General features: G+C 37.9%; 1 protein-coding gene across 4 annotated transcripts in view; it reads left to right on the top strand.

The window, feature by feature from the left end:
• sgk1 (serum/glucocorticoid regulated kinase 1) overlaps positions 1-15760 on the top strand; it is a 59636-nt gene extending 43876 nt beyond the window's left edge. Inside the window, exons 1-11 of one of the 4 annotated variants that reach the window (XM_088937686.1) lie at positions 8113-8284; positions 11028-11103; positions 11534-11609; positions 11699-11887; positions 11992-12123; positions 12424-12536; positions 12957-13080; positions 13228-13323; positions 13560-13715; positions 14083-14172; positions 14745-15760. In XM_088937686.1, the coding sequence (XP_088793812.1) occupies positions 11033-11103; positions 11534-11609; positions 11699-11887; positions 11992-12123; positions 12424-12536; positions 12957-13080; positions 13228-13323; positions 13560-13715; positions 14083-14172; positions 14745-14912 (1215 nt within the window). In that variant the 5' untranslated portion in view covers positions 8113-8284; positions 11028-11032 and the 3' untranslated portion in view covers positions 14913-15760. Of the gene's footprint in view, positions 1-8112; positions 8285-8546; positions 8634-10746; positions 10928-11027; positions 11104-11533; positions 11610-11698; positions 11888-11991; positions 12124-12423; positions 12537-12956; positions 13081-13227; positions 13324-13559; positions 13716-14082; positions 14173-14744 lie in introns of those variants that run through there. The other 3 variants (XM_088937676.1, XM_088937667.1, XM_088937659.1) reach the window with 3 other exon arrangements.
• The last annotated feature ends 8283 nt before the right edge of the window (positions 15761-24043 follow it).

The following is a 24043-nucleotide window of genomic DNA, read 5'->3' on the forward strand; positions in this document are numbered from 1 at the left end:
TTTCCTCCTCACATCTTCACACTTCTACGACCCTGCAAGATGGCACTAATAATGTAACAGTCAGCATAACACTCACCATGTGGCCACACACATTGTCTTCGATTAGGCCTGTTACAGAAGAAACTCTATTCATCTATGAATAACACACTTCACTACTCTCTCAGCTTCTTTGGCTCACAGAAGATAGTGATTTAGTCTCCCAGCTGGCAATATTACACCTGAACAGCCTCTGAACATGCAGTTGGTGATCTATATATATACTGTAGTGGTATTTCTTCCTAAAATTTCTGGTACTATAGCCAGTGCAGTCCACAACCAGGTATGCAGATGGATTGTACAGATGTGTCACATCTGGACTGTGGTGACCTTCTGCCCATAGGATGTGGCCTGTCCCTCGCAGAGCTATTTACAAGGTTTCTGTGGACTAGTCTGCTAATTGTTGGAGCAGAACATTTTGTTCTCCAGGTAAATTCTCTCATACACAGACCACCTTTGTTTATAACAATATCCACCATCATTACTCAAGCTAAGCATGGTCATGTTTCTTTCATTTATTAATATTATGTTGAGTGACATTTTATACATTCGTGTATAAAATAATCTTGGTAATTTTAACACAATTTTTGTTCATCCCTGAACACCTGGTCTTTTCATGAAACCATTTGATTTAAGCTCAAGATTTTGTTATCTCACAGAACAATACTTAACCAGCAAACTATCTGTTCAATAATAACACATTTAAAATGCAAATAACATTTATGTGTCAAACAGGTTGTGGCATTTTTCATTGTACATCACTCTCATTTTGCACATTGCCTGTGGGTTAATTACTCAACTAATTTTGACCAGTTTGGTCAATTTTGATCTTTTTTTTACTTTGTTAGCACTCTTTAAGGGTAAAATAAGGATAATAGTCTGCAAAATAGTAAAGTAGCATTTATCCGACATTCCCATATATCTAAATGGCCTGTGCTCAATTTTGCTAGGTTTAAGCAGTCATGATAAATTGAAACTGAATAACAGTCACTTTAGCTTTCGTCAGAACTGAACTGGTTGGAAGCAATGGAGGTATGCAGGGAAACAAATGTAGAAAGTATGCATGTCATCCGCAGAAATGGCTCTCTGTAAAGACAGGCTATGGAATCCAATTGCAAGATCCAGGTGAAGCAAGCAGAGAGGTGGGCCAGAGGATGTGCAGCACAGGCAGGCAGACCAAACGAATGTGCTGTATACGCTTTCAGCAGCTGTGCAGCATGCTGAGTATGGGGGGAGATTCAGGCTCATTTGTAAACATCCAGGCACAGGTCCGAAAAGGTCAGGCAGATACAGGTGGAATGCTTGTTTAGCACAGACAGGTGGGATCATGTGAGAAGCAATTCAGACTCTCAGGACAAAAATCCAAATGAAACAGTCCCAAACAGAGGATGGGAAAGGCCTTAAATATACAACGCCGATGAGGTAATTATCTGCTAAGTTGGAGCAGGAGGTACAGACAGCCGACCTGATCATGTCCTCACCGCAGCGGGAGGTGTTTGAGTTTGCCTGTGAATGCGGCCGGTTGCCATGGTGACCGGGAGCTGTTAGCCGGGGCTCTCCTGGGTATTATACTCTCTGCATAAAAGACTATATAAAAGTTAAGACCTCTGCTATCACAAGGTATCGTCTTTGCTATTAGGAGTTTTAGTTTTAATTATGAGGCACAGCTGAGTGCCATTACCTACCAAAGAAATGGAGATCCTGAATGATAAAGTATACCTCATCCTCATGAACGCATGAAGCTATTGCTATGAAGTCAGGTTAAATATAAAGATGATTTCAGACAGTGTAACAGAGATTTTTCCTCAGAAATTAAATATTTGGTTAGCAACTCAAGTTTGAAAACCTAAGCTATTTGTTTTTGGCTAGCAGGCATAGAGACTTTGATCACTTCTCTGATGAAAATCCAGCTGGCACAGTGATCCTAAGATAATGCATGTAGTTACACACCCAACTATATTATGGGATTTCACCTGGATATAAAGTGACAGAGTCCATGAAGATTAATAAGACATTTTTTATGTCATTGTATAGCTCTATTTAAATGCCATTTAATTATCTATAGTTATATTACATATATTTGCAGGGTGGTTAAGAGGTCTTGTTATAAGATTTGACTTTTCTTTTTTTTACAACACTAATATCTGTTTAGGGACGGAAAGTCCTTTATTCTTATTTAAAAACTTTAACAAAGTTTTGTTAATAAAGCATTTACTGTAAAGTGAAAGAAAATGCATTGGGTTCACAACACTGCTGCTCTTTCTAGACTGGGACTAGGAGTGCTTATTTCATTCTCACATAAGTCACAGAAAAGTCTTGACTGTGACTTAGTTTTAACAAACAAACCTCTGCCTGTCATAACCATGAGATAAACACTTTATGTTTGCTAGTACAATCAAACTAAAGAAGGTATCATAAAAAATCATACTCTCTTATCTCATGTGCTAACCACAGAGTTCATTTAAAATATTTCCTTATTGAATAGGCATAAAACATACATAAAATATTTATTTAGCCTTATCTACACTGCACTTGCCATTATTCTTATCCTTAAAAGTTTTTTTAAAAAACTTAAACCCTGTTTGGCTGAAATATTTGTGTCTTTTGTAAACACTATTTAATAATACTCTAATATGCTTTTCAGTGTTTCATCATTCCCATCAAGCTCAACACTTAACTGAATCCTCAGTTGAGCTAACAAGTTGCTTGACTGGAGCCTTTGCAGTTTTTTTTCCATTGAAAGGCTGGGAGTAGTACTCATGAAACACAATTGTTAAAAAGGCAAAACCTCTGATATGTTGAGGTACTGAAACCAATCAAGTGAAACTCAACAGGAAAAAAAAACAGCAAATGTATGGATCCCAAAGTTTGAGAAACTACTCTTAAACAGCAAGAAGAGTTCAGTATTGTTAAAGAGAAGTTCAAGAAATATTTGAGGTCTATTTTTTGCTCAATTTTAAAGCTAGAACAGAAAGCAAACATCTTGTTGTTATGAAAAAGAAATAGATCTTACTTTTTGGAATTCATTGAATATTAAGTTACAACATTTCGCTTTGTTGAAATTTGGGAAACTATTTCTGGGGGGAAAAAGAGATCTAAGACAATCAGAAAATAAGAAAAGAAAAATGCAATGCTGTTTGTTAAAAACTATATTGATGATGATGAACAGTAATGCTGAAAAGTAAGCAGTGAGGAGGCACAAACTGAACTCTAACACTGCACTTTAATAAGAGACACCACATATAAAAACTACAACGACAGAGAATGATGTTTTTCTTAAAAGGCTCACCTGCATAGGCCCTGGTGCCACTTCCTCCAATTCACAGCTGTAGGGGAGCCAGAGACTTTCCCAGAATGCAATGAGTGCAATGTGAGATACATCTTGGATGGGACACCAGTCCATCACAGGGAAAACACAGCCGCACACATACAATCATACCCAGGGTCAATTTTCCTAGAAGCCAATATACATACAAACTCCACACAAATAGCTACGGAAACTGAACCTAGGGCCCCTGTACTGCAAAGCAGAAATGCTCACCGCTTCACCACCATGCTGCCCATAAGTGCATTATCATATTATCTACTCGCATGTGCCCTGTACAGTGGCTGAAGAGGGAAAGCCTGTTCCTACAGTTTGTGCTGCTACAGATAACTGGGCTATCGCAGTTTCAAAGGCAGGACAGGTTTTTGGAGACATGAAATGGACCACAGCAAGTGGTTACACTTGAAAGGCTTGGAGGGGCTTTGTTGTGCAAATCCAGCCTTAACGACCGCTTGCAAAAAAAACATTGATCGATAATGGACAATCACCCTTTTTTAAATGTTTGAATTGTGACAATGGTATGATTTACAGGTGGGTAGCTGCGTCAGCATGCGTAGGCTGCAAAGGAACAAGTAATAGGTTTATTCCATACTGAAAAGAAAAGAAAGAAAACACAACGTTTCGGCCGCTCACACAGCTCACACCTGAAGAAGGCTCCACGGCCGAAACGTTGTTTTCAGCATGGAATAAAACTATTACTTGGTAATATTTACAACAGTGTTGTTAGAATTGTATGATTTGAAAGAGTTGTGTACATTGCTGTAATAAAGTTTATTTTCTTTAAAAACATTTACTTGACGTACAGACACATAATACAATTTGTTAGAAACCCCAGAGCAACAGAATATTTAATAAGAGACCCTAACCTGCAACAGTAAAGAGTCTTTTGAAATGCAGCATCCAATCAGATGTGCTAACACTCTGCTATTCAGTTTACCATCTAGCTCTCTATGTCCTTTTCAATGCTAACAATGATCAATTCTGTCATTCTGACTACCCCATCACTTCCTAAGGATCCAATTCATGCACATGAAGCTTTGTCATCCTGAGAAACGTGCTTACTTTACACAACAGCAAACGTACAAAAGCTAGAAGATGAAGTGAGCTTTGTCCATTTCCTGTTTTCGCTCCATTTTTGTGAATATCAACAAATGCAGATACAGTAAAAGTTTAGATACTGTCCTTTACGTTTAAGTTATTACCCTCAGATTTTACACATCATTTTTTTTTACTTTTTATGCAGAAAGACAAAAAAGAAGCCATCTGAAGAAGAAAAATTGATCTTGCCTGGTTCATATTAATTTGAAAATACAGCAGTTACCACAAATGTTCATTATCTGTTTTAATTAACACAGTGCTCATTGGCTACTGGTAGGCAGTTCAAATGTACATTTTCAGTAATCTCATTTTTGATTTCCCCTCAGGCCTTTTTAACATTAAAATACATTTTTAATTCGTCTCATACGAAGAGAAAATATTACATATCTTTTCTGTGCAGAGCAACTAGAATAGATGTGTTAATGTGTTATCTAAAATATAAATGATTCAAAGTAAGACCAAAGAAAAACCTCACAAGGGCCTACTCTAATAAAATTAAAGTCAGCAAAAGGAAATTTCTTAAACTTCCAAAATGTTAATATTTGATTTTTTTGCCTGAGTAAAAACATGCACTGTGAATGAGTTACATGTGCATCGTTTTACAGAGACAGACGTGTCTATTATATTCCTTATTGTTATCCTTCTGGTTTAGCAGCGAAACCTTCAGTTTTGTTCAAATTAAACCAAATACTCCTGACAAAGAACCTGAAAATTAATCATTCGTGTGATTTATTACATTATTCCGAACAAGGAAGTGGATTTGCACAACATACAGTACATGAAGGAGACCTCAATATTCCCATCATGACTCGCTCCCCAATGTGGATTAGAATGTGGATTTGTTTACTTCATTTGAAAACAGGCAGAAAGTTTCTGAAATTTCGATACCAATGCATGATGTCAATGCCATGGCAGTATGGAGGTCAGAGCTGGTGCCTCAGAGCTCTTGGCTTTTAGGTGCAGTTATGGACTATAGTGCTTTCTGTGTGGAGATTGCATATTCTCCTTGTGTTCTTGTGGGTTTTTGCTAGGTGCTCTAGTTCACTATTACTTTCTAAAGATGTGCTGGCTGGGATAATAGGTGTCTTTAAATGATGCTTGAGTCTGTGTGCTCTGTGATGGACTGCCATTTCCTTTGCCTCTTATGTCGAATATGGGTTGTTTCAGCTTTTACCAGGAAGAAGCGGCTTTCTGATAATGGATGGATGTTGTTGCTTCTTGTAGGATTAATAAATACTGTAGAAGCTGCAAAGGAAATTCAAAACGATTTATATAGTATTCAAGATGAGGCAAATGCTGTACTTTGCAGATGATGTTTTAAGTAGACAAGTGCAGAGTATGATATGTAGGTAGCAAAAAAGTACTTATGAAAATACTGAATGTTTCTGTTGACACATAATTTACATATTGTAGACAATGCAGTAATCAAAAGACAGAATGTTAAGTTATATAAGAGAAGCAGAGAGGTGGCATGGAGGCTAAGGCTATCTGTGCCTGTGGCTGGAGGGTTGCTGGTTCAAATCCTGCAGCTAGCAGAGGAATCCTACTTGGTTGGGCCCCTGAGCAAGGCCCTTAACCCCAGCTGCTCCAGGGATGCCATATAAATTGCTAACCCTGCACTCTGACCCCAAGCTTCTCTCCCAGCCTGTGTGTCTCATGGAGAGCAGGCTGGGGTATGTGAAAAGATAAATTCCCTTATGCACGAAATTGTATATGGCTAATAAAGCAATGTAATCTTATATGGTTAAAAACATTGTTTGAACACATTAAAAAGAAATATTCACCATGCTACAAAAAATGCATTGATGCTTTGGAATAATTTCAGAAAAGAGCAGACTAATACATCTCTGGACCTAAAGGAATCGCTGACAAACTGAAGGAACTGACCCTTTTTAGTCTTGAACAGAGAAGGCTACTTGGGGACCTGATTCAAGTATTCCAGAAAGACAAACCCAGTGGGTTTCTTCTGAATTGAGATAAACTGGAGGACAAAAACTTAGATCAGGAGGGCCCCTCTTTACACAAAGGGTTGTGGGAGTCTGGAACAAGCTACACAGCCAGGTTACTGAAGTAGATTATTTTTAAGACGCAGCTGGATGTTATCCTCAGATAACTTTGTTAAAAGCAGCCAAATGATCTCTAGATTAACTTAATTGCCTCCTCTCCTTTTTTAAACCGGCCTTAGGTTCTTGTGGTATTATGTTGTCTTCCTGCCTGAATAGCACTCAAAACTGGTTATTACTATTATTTCTAGATAATGCTGCTGTTTTATTAGTGTAAGATGTATATAAATTATTGGAATTTTGTTATACTAAAAAATGCTTGTCTGTTGAGGGTTAAAATGTATCATTTAAATAAGATTTCAGGACAAGACACTCAAAAGAAAGCATATTTTTGCCAGTAAATATTGAAAAAGTAATGCTTGTCTTCAAAATAGAATCAGTCTAGGACTTCTTAAAAGAAGCATATCATTGTAATATAATAGTTGAGGGTAAAAATTCCTCTGGCCATCATGGAGTTACAGCTATTATCACAATCCACAAGAGAATATGTAAGTGTTAGAGATGGACGGTATTGTATACGCTAGTGAATCTAGCCATCGGGACACACACACAGCTTAACTGCATTTAATTTTGACATAGTGTGTCCATGTTTTCTCTCATTTGAGGGCTGATACCCAACAGCTAAAACTATTAAAGCTGTGAAAATAATCACAGTGGGAGAATTACAAATTGGAAAGCAATTTCTGTGGTAGAGTTTTTTTCTGTTATATTATGACATTACAGAACATTAATTGCAATCTTGACCTCTGTTGCTTATAATGTAATGTGCAAGGTTATGACTTGGACTTAATACTCAAGAATGTCCTTCAGTATAAACACCAGGGCCATATGCTTAATAGCTTACACCAGAGTTTATTGATCTTAATGAGACTTAATAATCAACTCCAAGAACAGTCCATGCAAACTATTTTCCACTTCTTCCTCCTGCAAGATGAAAGAGTGACAATCTCCAACAGCTATCTGTATTCAGAGAAATTTTCCAGATCTACCTGAGGCTGAACATTTCAAGGTAAAAGGCTCATAAAATCTATAAATAGTTGGAGATCTCTTGCTTCTAGGTAAAACACATCAAATAAAACTACTTTAATCTTGTGCATTTTCTAACTCCACTGTTGGAAGACAGAAGCAGTAATTGCATTTAAGCCTTACAATCTTCCCTTTAAATGTCTGACAAATACAAAATAAAATTTAAAAATTATCTTCTTAAATGCAAATAACCACTATAATATATGAGTATAAATTAAATGGAATTCTATAGTATGGCAAAAACGAGATAAATCTAATATGAATATTCCTGTCTCATTTTCAGAATGAGTAGTATATTTTGCTTGAGACGTTTTTTATACATTTCACCTGTACTATAAACAATGTCTGATTTATTTTTGCTTTTAATTGCTTTAATTTGATTTGAGAATAATATCTTAAGGCTAAGACTCTTAGAATTACATGTTTTAATTTAATCTATCATCAGGGGTCCGGGTTGGGCGGTGGGGGTAGTATGGGGGAGACTTAATGCCCGGACCATATTTCTAGTTCTGTTTTGGCACTAACTGCTCAAGTCACTTCCAGAAAGAAAATTTTCCAGAAGCTAGAAAATGAAGATTGGGCAGGGCCTCTCCGCCTTAAGGTATCCGGTACAGTGAGCAAAGGAATGCTACTCTTAACATAAATTCCCTTAGAAAAAAAAAGTTCCTGTCAAGCACTGAGTCCGTCCGCCTGCTTCGGGTCAAGTTTAAGAAATCCTCTCCACTGTCATTGATATGTGAGTTACAACTCTGTTTTGTCTTAAGTTCAGAAAAATGTGAGCGATGTATTATTTGATTGACTTTCTCAAGATCCTTTAGCTTTGCCGTAAGTTTAAGGTCAAACTGCAAATGCGTCTTGGCTCAGAATCCACTGCAGTCATGTAATTTAGCATTGACCCGATTTTAACACTGTATTCTTATCTATGCAAATATGGGTTGATTATGGGTCTGGGCTGATATATTTAGCTGTTCTGGTTGAGGCAAGTGTTCCTTTGTTAACTGATCTGATATCGAAGGAGCTGGGAGAAGGGTATTGCCTTAGTGTGGAAATATAAACGAGAATGAGGACTACTGCAGAGCTAAAGGGTTGGTTTATTTATTGGTTTGCCTTTAGATATCATGATTTAAGAATATAATTGAACAGTCTGAATTTGCGATCGTTTTTAATTCTCATCGTCACCATCTTTTTCTGTTGTTTTTCTTAACTTTGCTGCACAAAGTTAAACTAAATTTGAAAGGAAGTAAAAGTTCTTCATGGTATTTCCAAAGTGTCGAAACGAAGAATATAGAGCAATCGGTGCCACGTCTTATCTGCGGGCGAAGTACTGAAGTGTGTCCTTTTACACCCTCCAGTTTTGTATATTTTGCATATTTTTCCGTTATCGAAAGAAGAGCGAAACTATACCTGTAGTGCTTTATTTTAATATTTTCTTTGTAGGAATTTAACGGTTACATTAGAAACAGCTCAGCTAAATGTCTATTTGCTAAACTATGGTAGATACTATTAGTATGATATTTTGTATCCGAAATGTATGAACTTTCGTAATAGTCTTTTTTTAAAACCGTAAATGGCTCATTAAAGTGCGGCCAAAGCATGAATTGTATTTTACAGCTCATTCGATATTGTCTAGTGTAATCTATGAAACTCACTTTATATAATAATGGCTACCATGTGGAGAACTTCATTCGGTATTGTTTCAAGTGAAATAGTTGTAGAGATCTCCACAGTTATTTACCGTTTTGCATGGATTTACACTAATATTTACCGTTTTGCAGAAAATCATCAATATATTTATGTTTTATGGCGATGGCAGGATAACCTGTCAGCATTAAATTAGCTACTGAAATCTGCTACTGAAAACGGTATGGATGAATTTAGTAACAACTATTTTTTGATCAGAGAAAAATATGTCGGAATTTTAAAAATTTACGGGTGAACATTTCCGATGCATTTTAAAACCAGGTCATGTAAATGCAATTTTGTCGTGGAGTCCCACTTAGCGGTTATTTTGTTAACTGCAGTCAGAGGAATTTTCGTCGTTGCGAAAATGCGAATCGCCTGAATGGAGGGTGGTGGTAAATAGTGAAGCCACAGTACTGTATAGCTTTGTTTTTCCGGCAAAGTGACCTCAATCTCAAAACAATCTGAAAAGCAAAATAAACACTTTGTATTATCTGTGGAATATCGATCTATTTTCGTACAGGTGTTAGTAAAGGACATTTACATTTTAATGTAGAAAATTCATTATCTTTCTCGTTAATAAATACTGTTGGATTTGAGTCGCTGTTTTTCTATGAGGTTGGAGGATGCATGTTTAAAGATGTTACTCAGGGTTGCTGCAGGCAGAAAACAATTTATGATTCATCTCGTCGGCTCGTGTCAAGTACTTCACAGCAGTTTTCCGAAACTGAATTGAAATTTAGTCAAAAACGTTTGTTGAAATTAAAATCCAGGCTGTATGAACACCAGTCCACCACAGTTTTCTCCTTTTTCATTTACAGAAGGCTTCCTTTATACATTGTAAACTCAGTAATCTCTAACAGATTGAGATTAAATTTCTCAGGACAAATTGATATGTAATTCAGAAAACCGTTTTCTGTAACATTTTTCTAAGGGTTTGCCAAAGTTATTGTAGATTTGCTGTTCAATAATCTGGAGCGTTTTACATTCTACTTTTAAAACGATTGTCAAGTTTTTCGAGATTACTCAACATAATGTAGATCTTGACACCACGGGACATATGAAAACTAAGTTTATCTACAAAAAACCAAAACAAACTAGAATAACAGCTTGCGACGTAAAAAACAATAAACTGCACTTTGTGTATTGTGTTTAGGGCACGTTAAAAATAAAAGGGAAATTGTATGCAGAGAAAACAAGTTTGAGATTCTTCTGCTGCTGATTTTTAGACTGTTTGAAAACATCTCCAGAGACGTAAAGATTCAATGAGTTGTGTTTTACGTTTCGCAACATTAATCCGGACATTGCACATAATGTACCACTGCTGTACTTTACAAGAAGTCCTATTTGTTTGAATGTGTGTTGCGTTTCTTCTGTGACGCCAGACGGCTCTGGGTGGAGTTTTTAATGATTGATCTACTCAAGGCACCGAGTGTCTGACCGTTTCGACACGCCCCAGGAAATTCGTAGCTGCAAAATCATGTTACTTCTCAGTTCGCACCCACCTACTTCCCCTCCAAGTATAAATACCGTTGGGGAAAAAATCTCGTTAGTTAGAGCACTTTACTGTGTGGTGGGAACAAGGGTCAGGTTCTGTGGAATACAAATACAGCCGCTAAAAGCACAGCAATGACAATCAAAACCGAATCAGCTCCTTTAACATACCCTAAAATGAGAGGTGTGGTTGCAATACTTATTGGTAAGTGTTTTGACATGGCAAAGGAATTATAATGTAAAAGTTCAATAAGGTGTGGAAAGAAAGTTTATCTGATATGCGTTTATGTTTCTTTTTTTTGCAGCATTTATGAAACAAAGGAGAATGGGACTCAATGACTTCATTCAGAAGCTCGCTACTAACTCCTACGCCTGCAAGCAGTGAGTTTTTTTTTTCTTGTTCAGCACAAGTGCTTAAGATAAAAACCAGTCTGCCGTTTCTAGAATGATCTGTTACTCTGTTAGCGCAGCAAGCTGCTGATGGTTTGACGGTTGCTGGAAGATTTTAGCTACTTAAAGCACTTTTTAACAGTGCGATACTGCAAAGTGGGAGAACATGCAGGACGCTACAGGTGGTCTAGGTGTGGGCTGAAGTTTGAAATGGGAGAATTACAGGATGTACTGGTTTGTCTCCGCGTGTTTCTGTATACATGTTTAAGGACTGGAGTGATAGTATTTTGAACTTTCCAGTAGTTGTAATTTTCTGTATTTTTAAGGTATTGGGATCTCTTTATGTTTAGGAGCTGTGTGCATTGCCTAGTTTTGGTCTGAAGGGGAAAAGCTAACTTATTTTATTTTTTTTTTATTGTAGCCCCGAGGTCCAGTCAATCCTTAATCTGAACCAGCCTCAAGAACCTGAACTCATGAACACCAACCCTTCCCCTCCTGTAAGTCTTTTTCTTTTGGAACTGTGCCTTTGAATGTATTTTAGTGATAATTGCATGTTTTGCTCATTGTCTTGCTTTCTGATTTGCAGCCCAGCCCATCCCAGCAGATTAACCTTGGGCCATCTTCTAACCCTCACGCCAAACCCTCCGACTTCAACTTCTTAAAGGTCATTGGAAAGGGCAGCTTTGGCAAGGTTCTCTTAGCAAGGCACCACAGCGACGACCAGTTCTATGCAGTCAAGGTTTTGCAGAAGAAGGCGATCTTGAAGAAGAAGGAGGTAAATTGCAGAAAATGCACTTGGATGCTTTGAAAGGTGTTTGTGAAGTTGTATTATTTTTTTTTGCAGATCCCTACATAACTGCTTACTTCTGTTTCTTGCAGGAGAAACACATAATGTCGGAGCGGAATGTCCTTTTAAAGAATGTGAAACACCCTTTCCTGGTTGGGCTCCACTATTCCTTCCAGACGGCTGACAAGCTTTACTTTGTCTTGGACTATATTAACGGAGGAGAGGTAAGACATAACAGGTCACAGGACGGGAAATCCTCTCATGTCCAACTGTAGTGTGGCAGCTGTACTTTTTTTTTGTTCTTAAAAAAGAAACTTCAGGATATTGGATGAAAGAGGGAGACAGACTAGAATGCGGGCCCTTCTCTTGGCTGCCAAAATTGGGGAAGGGAAAAAAAATAGTGGAGCAGTGGGTTATTTCCTGTGATTGTTTCAGCAGTTTAGACTTGATGTTGCTCCTTATTTATATTGGTATCCAGGACTTGGCACAGAATCTTAAAAAAAAAAAACTGTCCTTTTTCACAGCTGTTTTATCACCTCCAAAGAGAGCGCTGCTTCCTTGAGCCCAGAGCACGGTTTTATGCTGCAGAGATTGCAAGTGCACTGGGATACCTGCATTCGTTGAACATTGTTTACAGGTGAGTTTGCAAACTCATTCCCCCCCAAAAAAAAAACTGCACAGCAGGTTGAAGCAGGCTTTATCTTCACTTCACTTGGAAGTAGCATCTGCCCCAAAAATTAAAAATAGCAAGAACTATACATAGCCAAAACGCATCCACAACTGGAAGTGTGGGGTAGCATTTAGGGCTTCTGCATTTATAGTTAGCTGGCCATGGTCTCGACTTTTAGATGCAGACTCCTGCTATACAAATTGTAATCTTTTCAGTTTCTTAGAAGGCATGTGGTTTTTAACTTGGTCCTTTAAAAGATTTAGACTTTATTCCAATGTATGTAATTTTGTTCTGTTACTTGTCAGCTGAGAAGCAGCAGGAGATGATGATGGATGTTTTTTGCATTTGAAGTTTCTATTTCTCATGAGTCTTTCACCCCTTTTGTAGAGATCTGAAGCCAGAAAACATCTTGCTGGATTCTCAGGGACACATTGTGTTGACTGACTTTGGACTGTGCAAAGAGAACATTGAGCCCAACGGCACCACTTCCACCTTCTGTGGCACACCAGAGGTATGTAAGCTTTTTTCTGCAGTTAAACGCAGGGATTGTTTTAATCTTGCAGCACACATTTGTTTGGCAGAATTCGAGAGGAGAGACTCTGGTATACGTCTGGTGATCTTCAAACCAAAACTTACAAATCCATGTGTTCTTTTGCAGTACTTGGCTCCTGAAGTTTTGCACAAACAACCGTATGACAGAACAGTTGACTGGTGGTGCTTAGGAGCTGTGCTGTATGAGATGCTGTATGGACTGGTAAGTTAAACAGTGTAATTGATTGTGATTGATCTTCTTGTTCATACACTATCCGTAAATTGGGGGAGGGAATTCTTTAAATAGTATACTTGTATACTTAATGACATGCTGACATAATGGCATGGAGTTTAAATTTACTGCAAAGACATTAATTTGATTAGCGTTTTATATTTTACTTATCTCTGCATGCACTGTAGACTGAAAGTGTAAAGGGTCTGTTTTGTTTTGATTTGCAGCCACCTTTCTACAGCCGGAACACTGCAGAAATGTACGACAATATCTTGAACAAGCCTCTGCAGTTGAAACCCAACATCTCAAACTCTGCAAGGCACCTCTTGGAGGGTCTGCTGCAGAAGGACCGAACCAAGAGACTGGGCTGCAAAGATGACTTTGTAAGTAACATCATGACCACCATTGCTGTGTCATTCAAACATCTTTATGCAGGATCCTGAAGCAGGGTGTCCTACAATGTGTAGAAAGTTTACATTGTCAGGACATATTTAACTAATTCATGCTACCTGATAAAAGGTAGGATAATGTGTAAAGTAATTACCTGGCTGAAATTGCAACAAATTATGTGCAAAGATCAATAGTAAGAACCTCTGGATACAAAAGCATTAGCAGTATTGCTGCTGGTATGTGTTCTAGGTTTACAATAAGTGCAATTTTCAGACTAACCTTAATGGCCTCTGTCATTCAGAGCTATTGTTTATCATGGCATTTGTAATAAATGTGCCCTCTTCCTTTCTTCTGTTTTAGATCGAAATCAAGAACCATGTATTCTTCTCTCCTATCAACTGGGATGACCTGAATGCAAAAAGACTCACCCCTCCTTTTAACCCAAATGTGGTAAGTTTGATTCATAGAACTAGGTTGGGTTTGCCATGTTCAAGGTTCTACACGAAAGTTGGAGAGAAGGCAAACAATTATTGGGGTGGAGTGTAGCTATGGGTGTCCCAACATTCTGCACTTTGCCCCTCTTCCTCCTCCCCATCACTACCTTGGCAGCAACACCTTGACTATTACCGCTTGGGGTGTGTGGTGGGGCTTCGAGTAGCCTCGTCCGCCTGGTCGTGCAGTTATTCTCTCAGCAGTGTAAATCTGTGACAGATTTGTATCTAGCTATTGTTTGAAGCCACTGAACAGTTAAATCCTATAAATATTAATCTAAGAAGTTAATCTTTAATAAGAGAAAGGAAACAGCCCTAGTTGAGCAGTATAATTCAGATTTCTTAATGCAAGACCATCTTCGCCACTTGAATTTCAATTTGGTCAGTATTAATAAGAAAAAGCATTATGTTTGTACACATTTTAGTAAATGGGGAATTCCTGGTAGTATATGCAGTAGCATTCTCACTTTCCTGTGATCTCTAATTTGGATTGACTTGAAAGTTAAGTACTTTTCATTTCTATTGTTGCAGACTGGCCCAAATGATCTACGGCACTTCGATCCCGAGTTTACAGACGAGCCGGTCCCAAGTTCCATCGGGTGCTCTCCAGACAGCGCTCTGATTACAGCAAGCATCAAGGAGGCTGCTGAAGCTTTTCTGGGATTTTCTTATGCTCCATCTATGGACTCTTACTTATAAGGACTTGCCATAGACTGACGGATCTTACGACGGACCCTGCAGCAGGGTGAAATATTTGCACATCGATCAAGGCAGCTTTGTGGCCTGTAACTTGTACAAGTGGTCCAAGCTGAGTGGGAAGTTTTCAGATATGTTCTTCTCATTTCCTGAGATCTGGTGCTGTCTTCTGGGCGATTTTTTTCTTCGCAGAGGAACTGCAACAATATCAAATGTTCCATTTTTTTTGTTGTTGGAGGACCTTGAATGTTTTGCTAGGTGCCTTTTCCCTCTTGATAAGGTCTTATCTGGAGCTCTTGGGCTACAGTGTGAACAGAAGTATGAGGGAGGTTTTAGTTGGCCATGAGTTTTCTGGCCTTGGCATCGGATGGTGTTTGACACACTACAGTGGGGGGCATTGCCTGCGTCTTCCACATGTGGAAGATGGCAAATTTGCTGTACAGTCCTGAATTGTATTCGTTCGGGCATTGGTTTTTATTATTTTTATCCTTTTTTTTTAAGAATTGTAAATCTACAATTGCTTGAACTAAAGCATTGCTGCTATGATGTGAATATGTACCTGGACCAAAAAAATTCTAACACATGCCCTGTCCATAGAGTCAATCTCATCCAGTCTTCCATTTCCTTTTGGACGTGTTGTAAAGGTGGGCACTAAGGTTGTCTTACCCCGGCATTCCATTAACATTGTTGTATTTAAATTCATTTGTACATTTCAGTCACTGTACTAGTTTTAACGTATTTAAAATGAAAATGTATGCTTACATACAAATAACTGTTCATATTAAATGTACTGTAATTTTATTTTTTTAAAATGTATTTGTGACTTTGGTTTGCAATAAACATTGATGTCTTATTTTTGTTCTCTCTTTTGGAGGTCATTTTGCATAGGTACAGAAATGACATTCTGGCATTTTTAACTAAAGTCTGTAAAATTTTACTCTTTTACAACATGTAAAAAGGCAGTTCTCAGAATAACCTATCAATCCCTGGAACTGTGGTAGTTTTACTCATACATGATTCTCACAATTGTCTTGGTAATAAGACGGAACTTTAGCAACTGAGTTCAGTGCTTAATTTCTTCAGTATATTACGCAATATATGACTAGAAAATGATCCTCAAGGTCAGTCAGTTTCTTTGAGTAATAAATTGTGCCAACTTTTTGAAAGATTCTGCAGAAATGGATGAACAAATTTGCTTGTGTGGGCCATTTTTAGTAGAAAAACTTTGGGGCTGAGAAGAGTTTATCCTTATCATAGATTTCAACATTGAAATGTGAGTCCTAAAATACTGATGTAAAAACTAGTCTGAGCAAGAATTGGGAACCATTATTCAACTAACGTTTGGAATGCTTCCTGGTCTTGAAACTGCCTTGAAAGGTTAGGGGTGACATGAGTCACTATATTATATGCACAGTCAAACTTAAATATATTCTGCTTTCTAGTGCCTGACTGACATTTTCTCATTTACAACACTTAAGGGTAGTTCTTATTCTGAAACCTGTAATGTCTGCGCTTAATGTGTAAGAACTCTTGGATTTTCTTTTAGAATCAAAATGGATTTTTATTTTTGTAATTTCCCAGATTCTTTTCTCCCTTTACATTTGACTGACTTGAAAAACATCAAATATGAAGGCAGAAGTATTCTTTTAAGGAGAAATATGACATTATCATCCCTCCATTTTCAAACTGCTTCGCCCAATTTAGGGTCGTGAGGGAGCTGGTAACTATCCGAGCAAGCAACAGGCACAAGGCAGGGTATACCCTGGATGGGACACCAGTCCATTGCAGGGCACACACTGACAAACGCACACATTCACACCAGGACCAATTTTCCCAGAGGCCGATGGACCTACCAGTATGTCTTTGGACTGGGAGGAAACCGGAGCACCCAAAGGAAACCCATGTGAACGTGAGGAGACCATGCGAACTTCACACAGATAGCCCCCCGGTCCAGAACCAAACCCAGGGCTACAGTGCTGCAAGACAGTAGTGCTAATCAGGGCGCCACTGTGCCACCCCAACATATAACAATAACTGTTAATTTTATTAAACAGTACTACAGTTTGACAATAAACAATATTTGACAGAAGTCCATTCTGAAAATTTACTCTTTATTTTGTCGACTGTTAAAGCACTCAGACATGTCTCTAATTGGAGAGCTATCCTCAAATGATCTCTCTTTGAAGGAACTCACATTTCTACTGCTGACTTTGTGACTGAACTGAGAGAGAGCTATAGTGTGTATGTTTCTGATACGTTTACACTGTATAAACCTATATAAGTATTTGCCAAAAAAATCAACAACTTGCATAGAAAACTTTAATGATAAGATTTAAGTCAGAACAATGCAGTTCCAAAAGATCACATTTTTTGCATAGGATTTATTTAAACTGTTTGAAATATTTACAAAATGGGTTAAAAATTAGATAGCCCTTATATTCCCAGCAGAAGCATCACTGTAATTACTGTTACTAATAATGCCCTTGTTGTTGACATCAGATTGATAATGATAAAAACAGGTAACATCCATTCCTACCCACTACAATCAATCAGGAAGAGGCTCTTTTTTTACATTGTTTTACATTATAGGTCTATTGATCATGCTGTACTGTACCAACCTGGTTTCCTAGAGCCCCAATTCCACAGATTTTATGGCTAGCCATTAAATCAAATCAAAATATACAGTCCTGTAACAAATTTGACTGTGATAAGTAAAACAAGTGATTTCTTTTTATCTTAAACTGAGGCTCTGTCAGTCCTGAAGGCCCAGAGTTCTTCCTGTGACCAGCGCCACAAGGGGCCAGAGTGACTCCTTGTCTTGCAGGTCTGTTCAGGGTGACTACCGCAAAGAGCAGATTACACAGGACTGTGACACACTCTGGTGGACAAAATTATACAGAGACACAAAGAGTCGTGCTAGAAATATTCTCTGTGCCACAACAGAGACCTTCATTTTAGTCCCTTGATAAAAAGCATACATTTTGTAATTAGAAATAATAAAAATGATTTTTGTATATATATATAAAACTTCCATCCACTTTCTAAACACTTTATCCAATACAGGATTTGGGGTATCCATCTCCCATCCCAGCAAGCAATGGGCATCAGGCAGGATACATCCTGGATGGGACACCAGAAACCAACATGGTCACACTTACAACATGGCCTGTATATATATAACAAAAAGATAAAATATGTTTTTATGATGGTGATGGTTTTGTTTTTATTCACTTTGAAATGTTTCTTCATAACAGAACCAAAGGCATACATTTAATGAGATTTTGTTTTCCATGATTACATCTGCTCAGTGTATTGGAAAATATCATATGTGTCGGGTACATTTAAAATTAGATAGACCTCCACACCAACAACCTTCCCAGCCTGTGTAACTGAATTTAGTATGTTTCATTTCATTTCTCTTGATTAGAATCTAAAAGTGACTCATCATGTGCATGAACATCTTAACATTCAGAATATTACTGTTTTATTCACTTTAAAGTGGTGTATATTTCTCTGATTGCTTCTGATTCCAATTACTTTATCTGAGCCATTTTTTCTTACAATACAGAACATGAAATGACCTTTTCTTAAACAGCAATATATGTGCACACAAATATTCAAAGTTTGCCTTGGCCTTCATGATTGTCAAATGCATCATGGTACTGCTGTCATGTTTTGAGTGGCAGACCTGAATAACATCATCTGGGGTTTATACACCCACCTGTGCCTCAGGCAAGCTACAAACTAAAAGACTACAAGACTACAGCTAGAGGGTTTTGACAGTGGGCCTTGGGGAAAACTCAATGTTCTGCTCTACAGATGGCAATATTCCAGCCTATAAGCAAACAGACGTTAAGTGTTATTATTTTGTGCGGTGTGCAGTGTTCATTTTCCTATTGCCGGTAGGAATGAAAAGAAAGTTTAGTCATTCAGGCTAGTAATTCTGTCCTTTCTTTTGAACCTAGACAACATATATCAGTCCTAAATTAATCTTTTTAGAGTAAAGTATCCTAAATGATCAATCAAATACTAATTTCTTGCAAAAGTTCTCTAACACCAGGAAAAGCAATATCTCTGAAATGTTCAGGGATAACATATTGACAGCCGAAAGACAAAGTCACTGTGGGTGAAAGAAATTCTGAGGTGGAAAGAGAATGGTGGGTTGTTTCATAACGAATGTTGTTTTTGCCCCACTAGATCTGAGAGGAGATACAACCGTTGCATTGTTCAAGCCAGTCTGTGAAATGGTGGACATGCAATAACCTAGGGACCGATTAATTTATCACAAAATCGCCTTTGGTGACGCAGTGTTTACCATTGCTGGTGCCCTGAGTTCAGTTCTGGAACTGAGCTATCTGTGTGGAGTTTGTATGTTTTCCCCTTGTTCATGTGGGTTTTCACCAGGCACTCCAGATTCTTCCCACAATCCAAAGAGATACTGGTAGGTTAATTGGCTTCCGAGAACGTTTTCCTGGTTTGAGTGTGTGTGTGTTTGTGTGTACTTTGGGAGGGACTGGCATACTGTCCAGGGTGTACCCGGCCTTGTGCTTGTTGTTCGCTGGGATAGGCTTAGGCTCCCCTGCGACCCAGAGTTGGAAGAAAGGCACTAGAAAATGAATGTACAGATGATGATGATGTTGATGATGATGATGGTGATTGTTGTTGTTATTATTATTATTATTATTATCAACAATAATCATCATAATCTATTTCATTCAATTTGGATAACTTTTAACTGTTGAACTGTGATTCTGGGCAAAGCCACTTATATTAGCACCTATTTATAAAACTGGGAATTTTAATAAAACCATTTGCTCAAAGGTACAACAGCAGTTCCCTCTTTGAACTCCCAAATGTCCACTTCTGAGACAAGAGTCCTAATCACACCTCCAGACTGGCACCTTCAGTGATATCCATGTCAGGGTTTCAAAGAATGGTGAATTAACTGTAATGTTTTCATTATGACAATGTGTGATGTTTCTTGATGAAATCTTGAGTTTTTAATGTGCTTATGCATACACTAAAGTCATTAGACCTGACTGTTGAATTTCTTTGGTTCACCAGCATATTGTATATAGTTCATATACTGTAGTTAAATATGAACATTTCAAAAATAATTTAATGACATTTATGAATGTCAGAGAAAAATGCAAAGTACCATCTTTAGTAGAACAGAAATTGAATTTATTTTACAACTGACGACGACTTGCAAGGGTGACACAGTAGCACAGTAGCAGTTAGAGTTGCTGCCTCGCAGTGCTGGGGTCCAGGTTCCACTTGCTTGGGTGCTATCTTTGTGGCGGTTGTATGTTCTCCCATGCTGGGAGGTTAAATGGCTTCTGTTAAATTGGCCCTGGTGTGAGTGTGTTCTAGTTTCTGTCTGTGTGCCCTGCAATGGACTAGTGTCCCATCCAGGATGTATCCTCTCTTGAGCCCAGTGCTTTCCAAGCTAGACTCTGGGTCACCATGATTGTATTTGATTATTGTCTTGGATAAGCAGTTATTGAAAGCAATATGATGTGATCTTTAATGCCTAGTTATACGTGAACTTTTAAAGCTTTAAAACACGTATTGTCCGCCACAAGGGGGAGCACTGTAAGCACAATACTAGACTGCCGCAAGCAATGTGCAAAATAAGTGCTTTGTTTCTTATTAAAAGCATTTGGATTCAACAAGAAGACTGATTAAATACATATCTGCTTTAGCATTAAGTCCTTCCCTGTACTGTATGTAGTTCTTCTTTAAAAGTGCAATATAACAATATTGCAATATTGTAAGCAATTATCCTTCCTGCATAGATTCTCTATTGAGAATCAATTATTTGAAATAAAAAATTATTTCATTAGACGGCACCTTTTATGTCTACCATGGTACATTTTGTATCACACTCACATCTTTTCACATAAGATGAAAGTGGTATCACTTCATTATCACAATACTGATGTGTCTCCCTGAACATTTTCTTTTTGTTTTTTTAAATATAATAAAACAAATGTACAGGTTTTATACATCCCCCAGCTGTGTGCCCTGCTATGTGTGCCCTGCTATAATACATATCCACAATTACCCCAATAGTCCAATTTAAATATTTGAAGTTGGTGATTTAGTGATTGCATCCAATGCTCTATTGAGAGATGCATGTGTTTGAGTCAGCTTGGCACTTTGATCTAGAGAAAGCTGGAGAGAAAACACCAACCCTACTATCAGTTATAGCAGGTGATCAAGGACAAAATGCTGGCCCCGTATCCTCATTGTGTCAGCAACAACAGTGAATATGAATGAGCAGAAATGCAGAAATGCAACTCCTACACTCTGACTGCACTGCAGAATTGGAGCTACATCTATCAAGCACTTGTTTTGTGTTTTTGGCAATCCTGAGTGACTGACTCTCCCTCTGAAGCTGATCGGCACATAAAAATAAATTGAAAGGGAACAAAAACCATACCAACGACAGCGATAAAAAGCCTTACAGTCCCAGTGTAGTCCCTGGTAGTCACTTGAGTAGCATGAACAGAAATGGCAGACATTAATAATAATTTCTTTCTTTTCCAGTTTGTTGGAGCACATTCAACATTGAGGAAATGATTGTACAGATCTTGACTTTTCAAACAATCAAGTCGGAGTGATGCAAATAGAGGTGAGAGAAACTTCAGGGAACAGTGATCACAATATGATTTGCTTTGAAGATTACATTTTAAGGAAAGCAGATTTAGAATAAATGAGTCAGAGCACAGATGAAAAAGGATACATGAAAAGCCAAGACAAAGATAGAAAGAAATACAGCAATGCAGGCTAAAATAAATAATGAAGCATTCTTGCAGAACTTTGACAGAAAAAGAACCATTAATGATGAAGTAAAATGTATCTTTTAATACAATCCTGGGAAATATAGTGAAAATGAAAGGGAATGGCTGATGTACTAAATAAGTATTTCACTCAGGTGTTTACCAAATGAGAAGTTAATAATAATTAATTCCTTATACTTATATAATACTTTTCTGGACACTCCACTCAAAGTTAACAAGCTCTGTATTAAAAAGTATCAGCATAAATGACGCATAAACTAAATAAGTTTCAGGTATTAGAACCAGTCAAGATTAATAAAACCCCAGGGCCTGATGGCATCTTACCAACTGCAGTCAAGGAAACAAGAGATCTTATTCAGAAGCCATTGACACAACTCTTCCATCAGTCACTCAATATGGAGTAGTACCCAGCAAATGGAGATTTGCTAGTACCCAGTACCCATCCTTCATAAGGGAGAGAAAATTGAACCAGTTAATTATATATATCGATAAGTCTGAACTGATGTAAGGTTATGGATATTATTATAACTAGATGATTGCTTATATGGAGATATGGCATTGGAAACAGCCAATATGGATTTGGAAAAGGTAGGTCTGGCTTAACCAACATTTTAGAGTTCATTGAATGAGCAAGTAGTAGATGCACACAGAGTGTATTACATGGTATATTTAGGTTTTTTAGAAGGCTTTCAATGAAGATGCTCGTTAAGATTAAATTTCAAATCTTACAGATTGGAGGCATTCAGGAAAATGTGCGTGGATTGCAAATTAGTTAATAGGAAAGGAGTACAGATAAGGGGTCAATGCTCAAATCGGAGTGATGTAATGGTGAAGGCCCACAGGGATTGGAGCCCGAATGCTCATTCTAATTTATATCAATGATCTTGATAAAGGTATAGAAAGTAATCTAGGCAAGTTTGCAGATGATAGGAAAATAGGAGAATTAGCAAATAATGTAGAAGCAGCAAATGAAATGCAAAAAGATTGAGCTAAAATTCAAGACTAAGCAAACACCTGGTAGATGACATTTTTTGTAAATAAGAACAGAATCTTAAATGCATGTGGCAAAAACATCATATGTATATATTTCAAACATTGCTCTGGTATCAGTCCAGAGAAGAGCAAGCAGATGTATCCTTGGACTTAAAGACATTTTCTACTCTGACTGACTTTCAAGCTGAAAGAAATAATCCTTTTTAGTCTTGGATAGAGATAACTAGAACAAGTAGGATATGAGTCAAGTTTTCAAACACATTGTGAAAATCACATGACGAAAAGAGCAGGAAAGAAACACAAAGTTTCGTCTGTGGAGCCTTTCTTCGGGTGTGAGAAAAAGTGGAAAATCAGCAGCTGCTAAAGAAAGGGAGAACAAAAGGTAGGAGTGGAGAGGAGCCGGGAACAGGGGAGGAGCAGAGCGGACACTCAGGGGGTGTGAAGTCGAGGGGGGTGAAGAGAGGTGTGAAGTCAAAACCTGCAAATGAATAGAGGATTAGAAGGAAACGAGTCTGTCGTTGAGATAAGGGGGAAGGTGCGATCCTAGTTTCAGGATAATTTTGGTTTGGAATAAACCTTTGTTTGTTCCTTCGCTACCTACGCATGCTGATGCAGCCACCTATTATTGTGAAAATCTTGACTTTAATCAACAGTGAAACACAAGAGGGAACTGTACAAAATGCAGGAGGGCTGAATGGCCTCCTCTTATTTGTAATCATTTTTACGTTCTTATTTTAGAAGGGACATATATATTACATAAAACATGCCCACTGTATGTACGAGATCGAAATATTTCGTCAAGTCTAAATTCTACAATCAACGACACCTACCATCTCAGATTTAGCAACTTAACCAGACAAAAGACAGCACAGTTATGCTAGCAGTCCTTTCAGATATGTCGTATTAGTGCAGTTGTAGTGAAACAGATATGTTGTAATGGAACAAATTCTGCTGTTGGCATGGATGTTGCACCATGGATGGATGGATGGTTGGATGCACACTATGATTAGTCTTGGCCATAAAAGCTTGTAGCTCTTTCAAAGTTGCCATTGGCCTCTTGGAAGCCTTTGTGATCAGTTTTCTTCTTGCTTGGTAATTCAGTTTGGATGCACAGCCTGATCTAGGCAGTCTTGGTGGAGCCAAACACTTTCCACTTCTTATGAATTGAATTGACTATGCTTGAAGGGATATTTAAGGCCTCGGAAATCTTTAAATATTCATGTCCTGCTCTGTATCTTTACACAGCTTTATGCAGTAAGATTTTGATAGCTCCTTATTGCCCATTGTTGACTCTTTACTTTAAGATGCACTAACTAGCAGAGGTGACCTACAGGA

Source organism: Atractosteus spatula, chromosome 2 (assembly GCF_055471065.1).
Source record: "Atractosteus spatula isolate fAtrSpa1 chromosome 2, fAtrSpa1.hap1, whole genome shotgun sequence".
NCBI lineage: Eukaryota > Metazoa > Chordata > Actinopteri > Semionotiformes > Lepisosteidae > Atractosteus > Atractosteus spatula.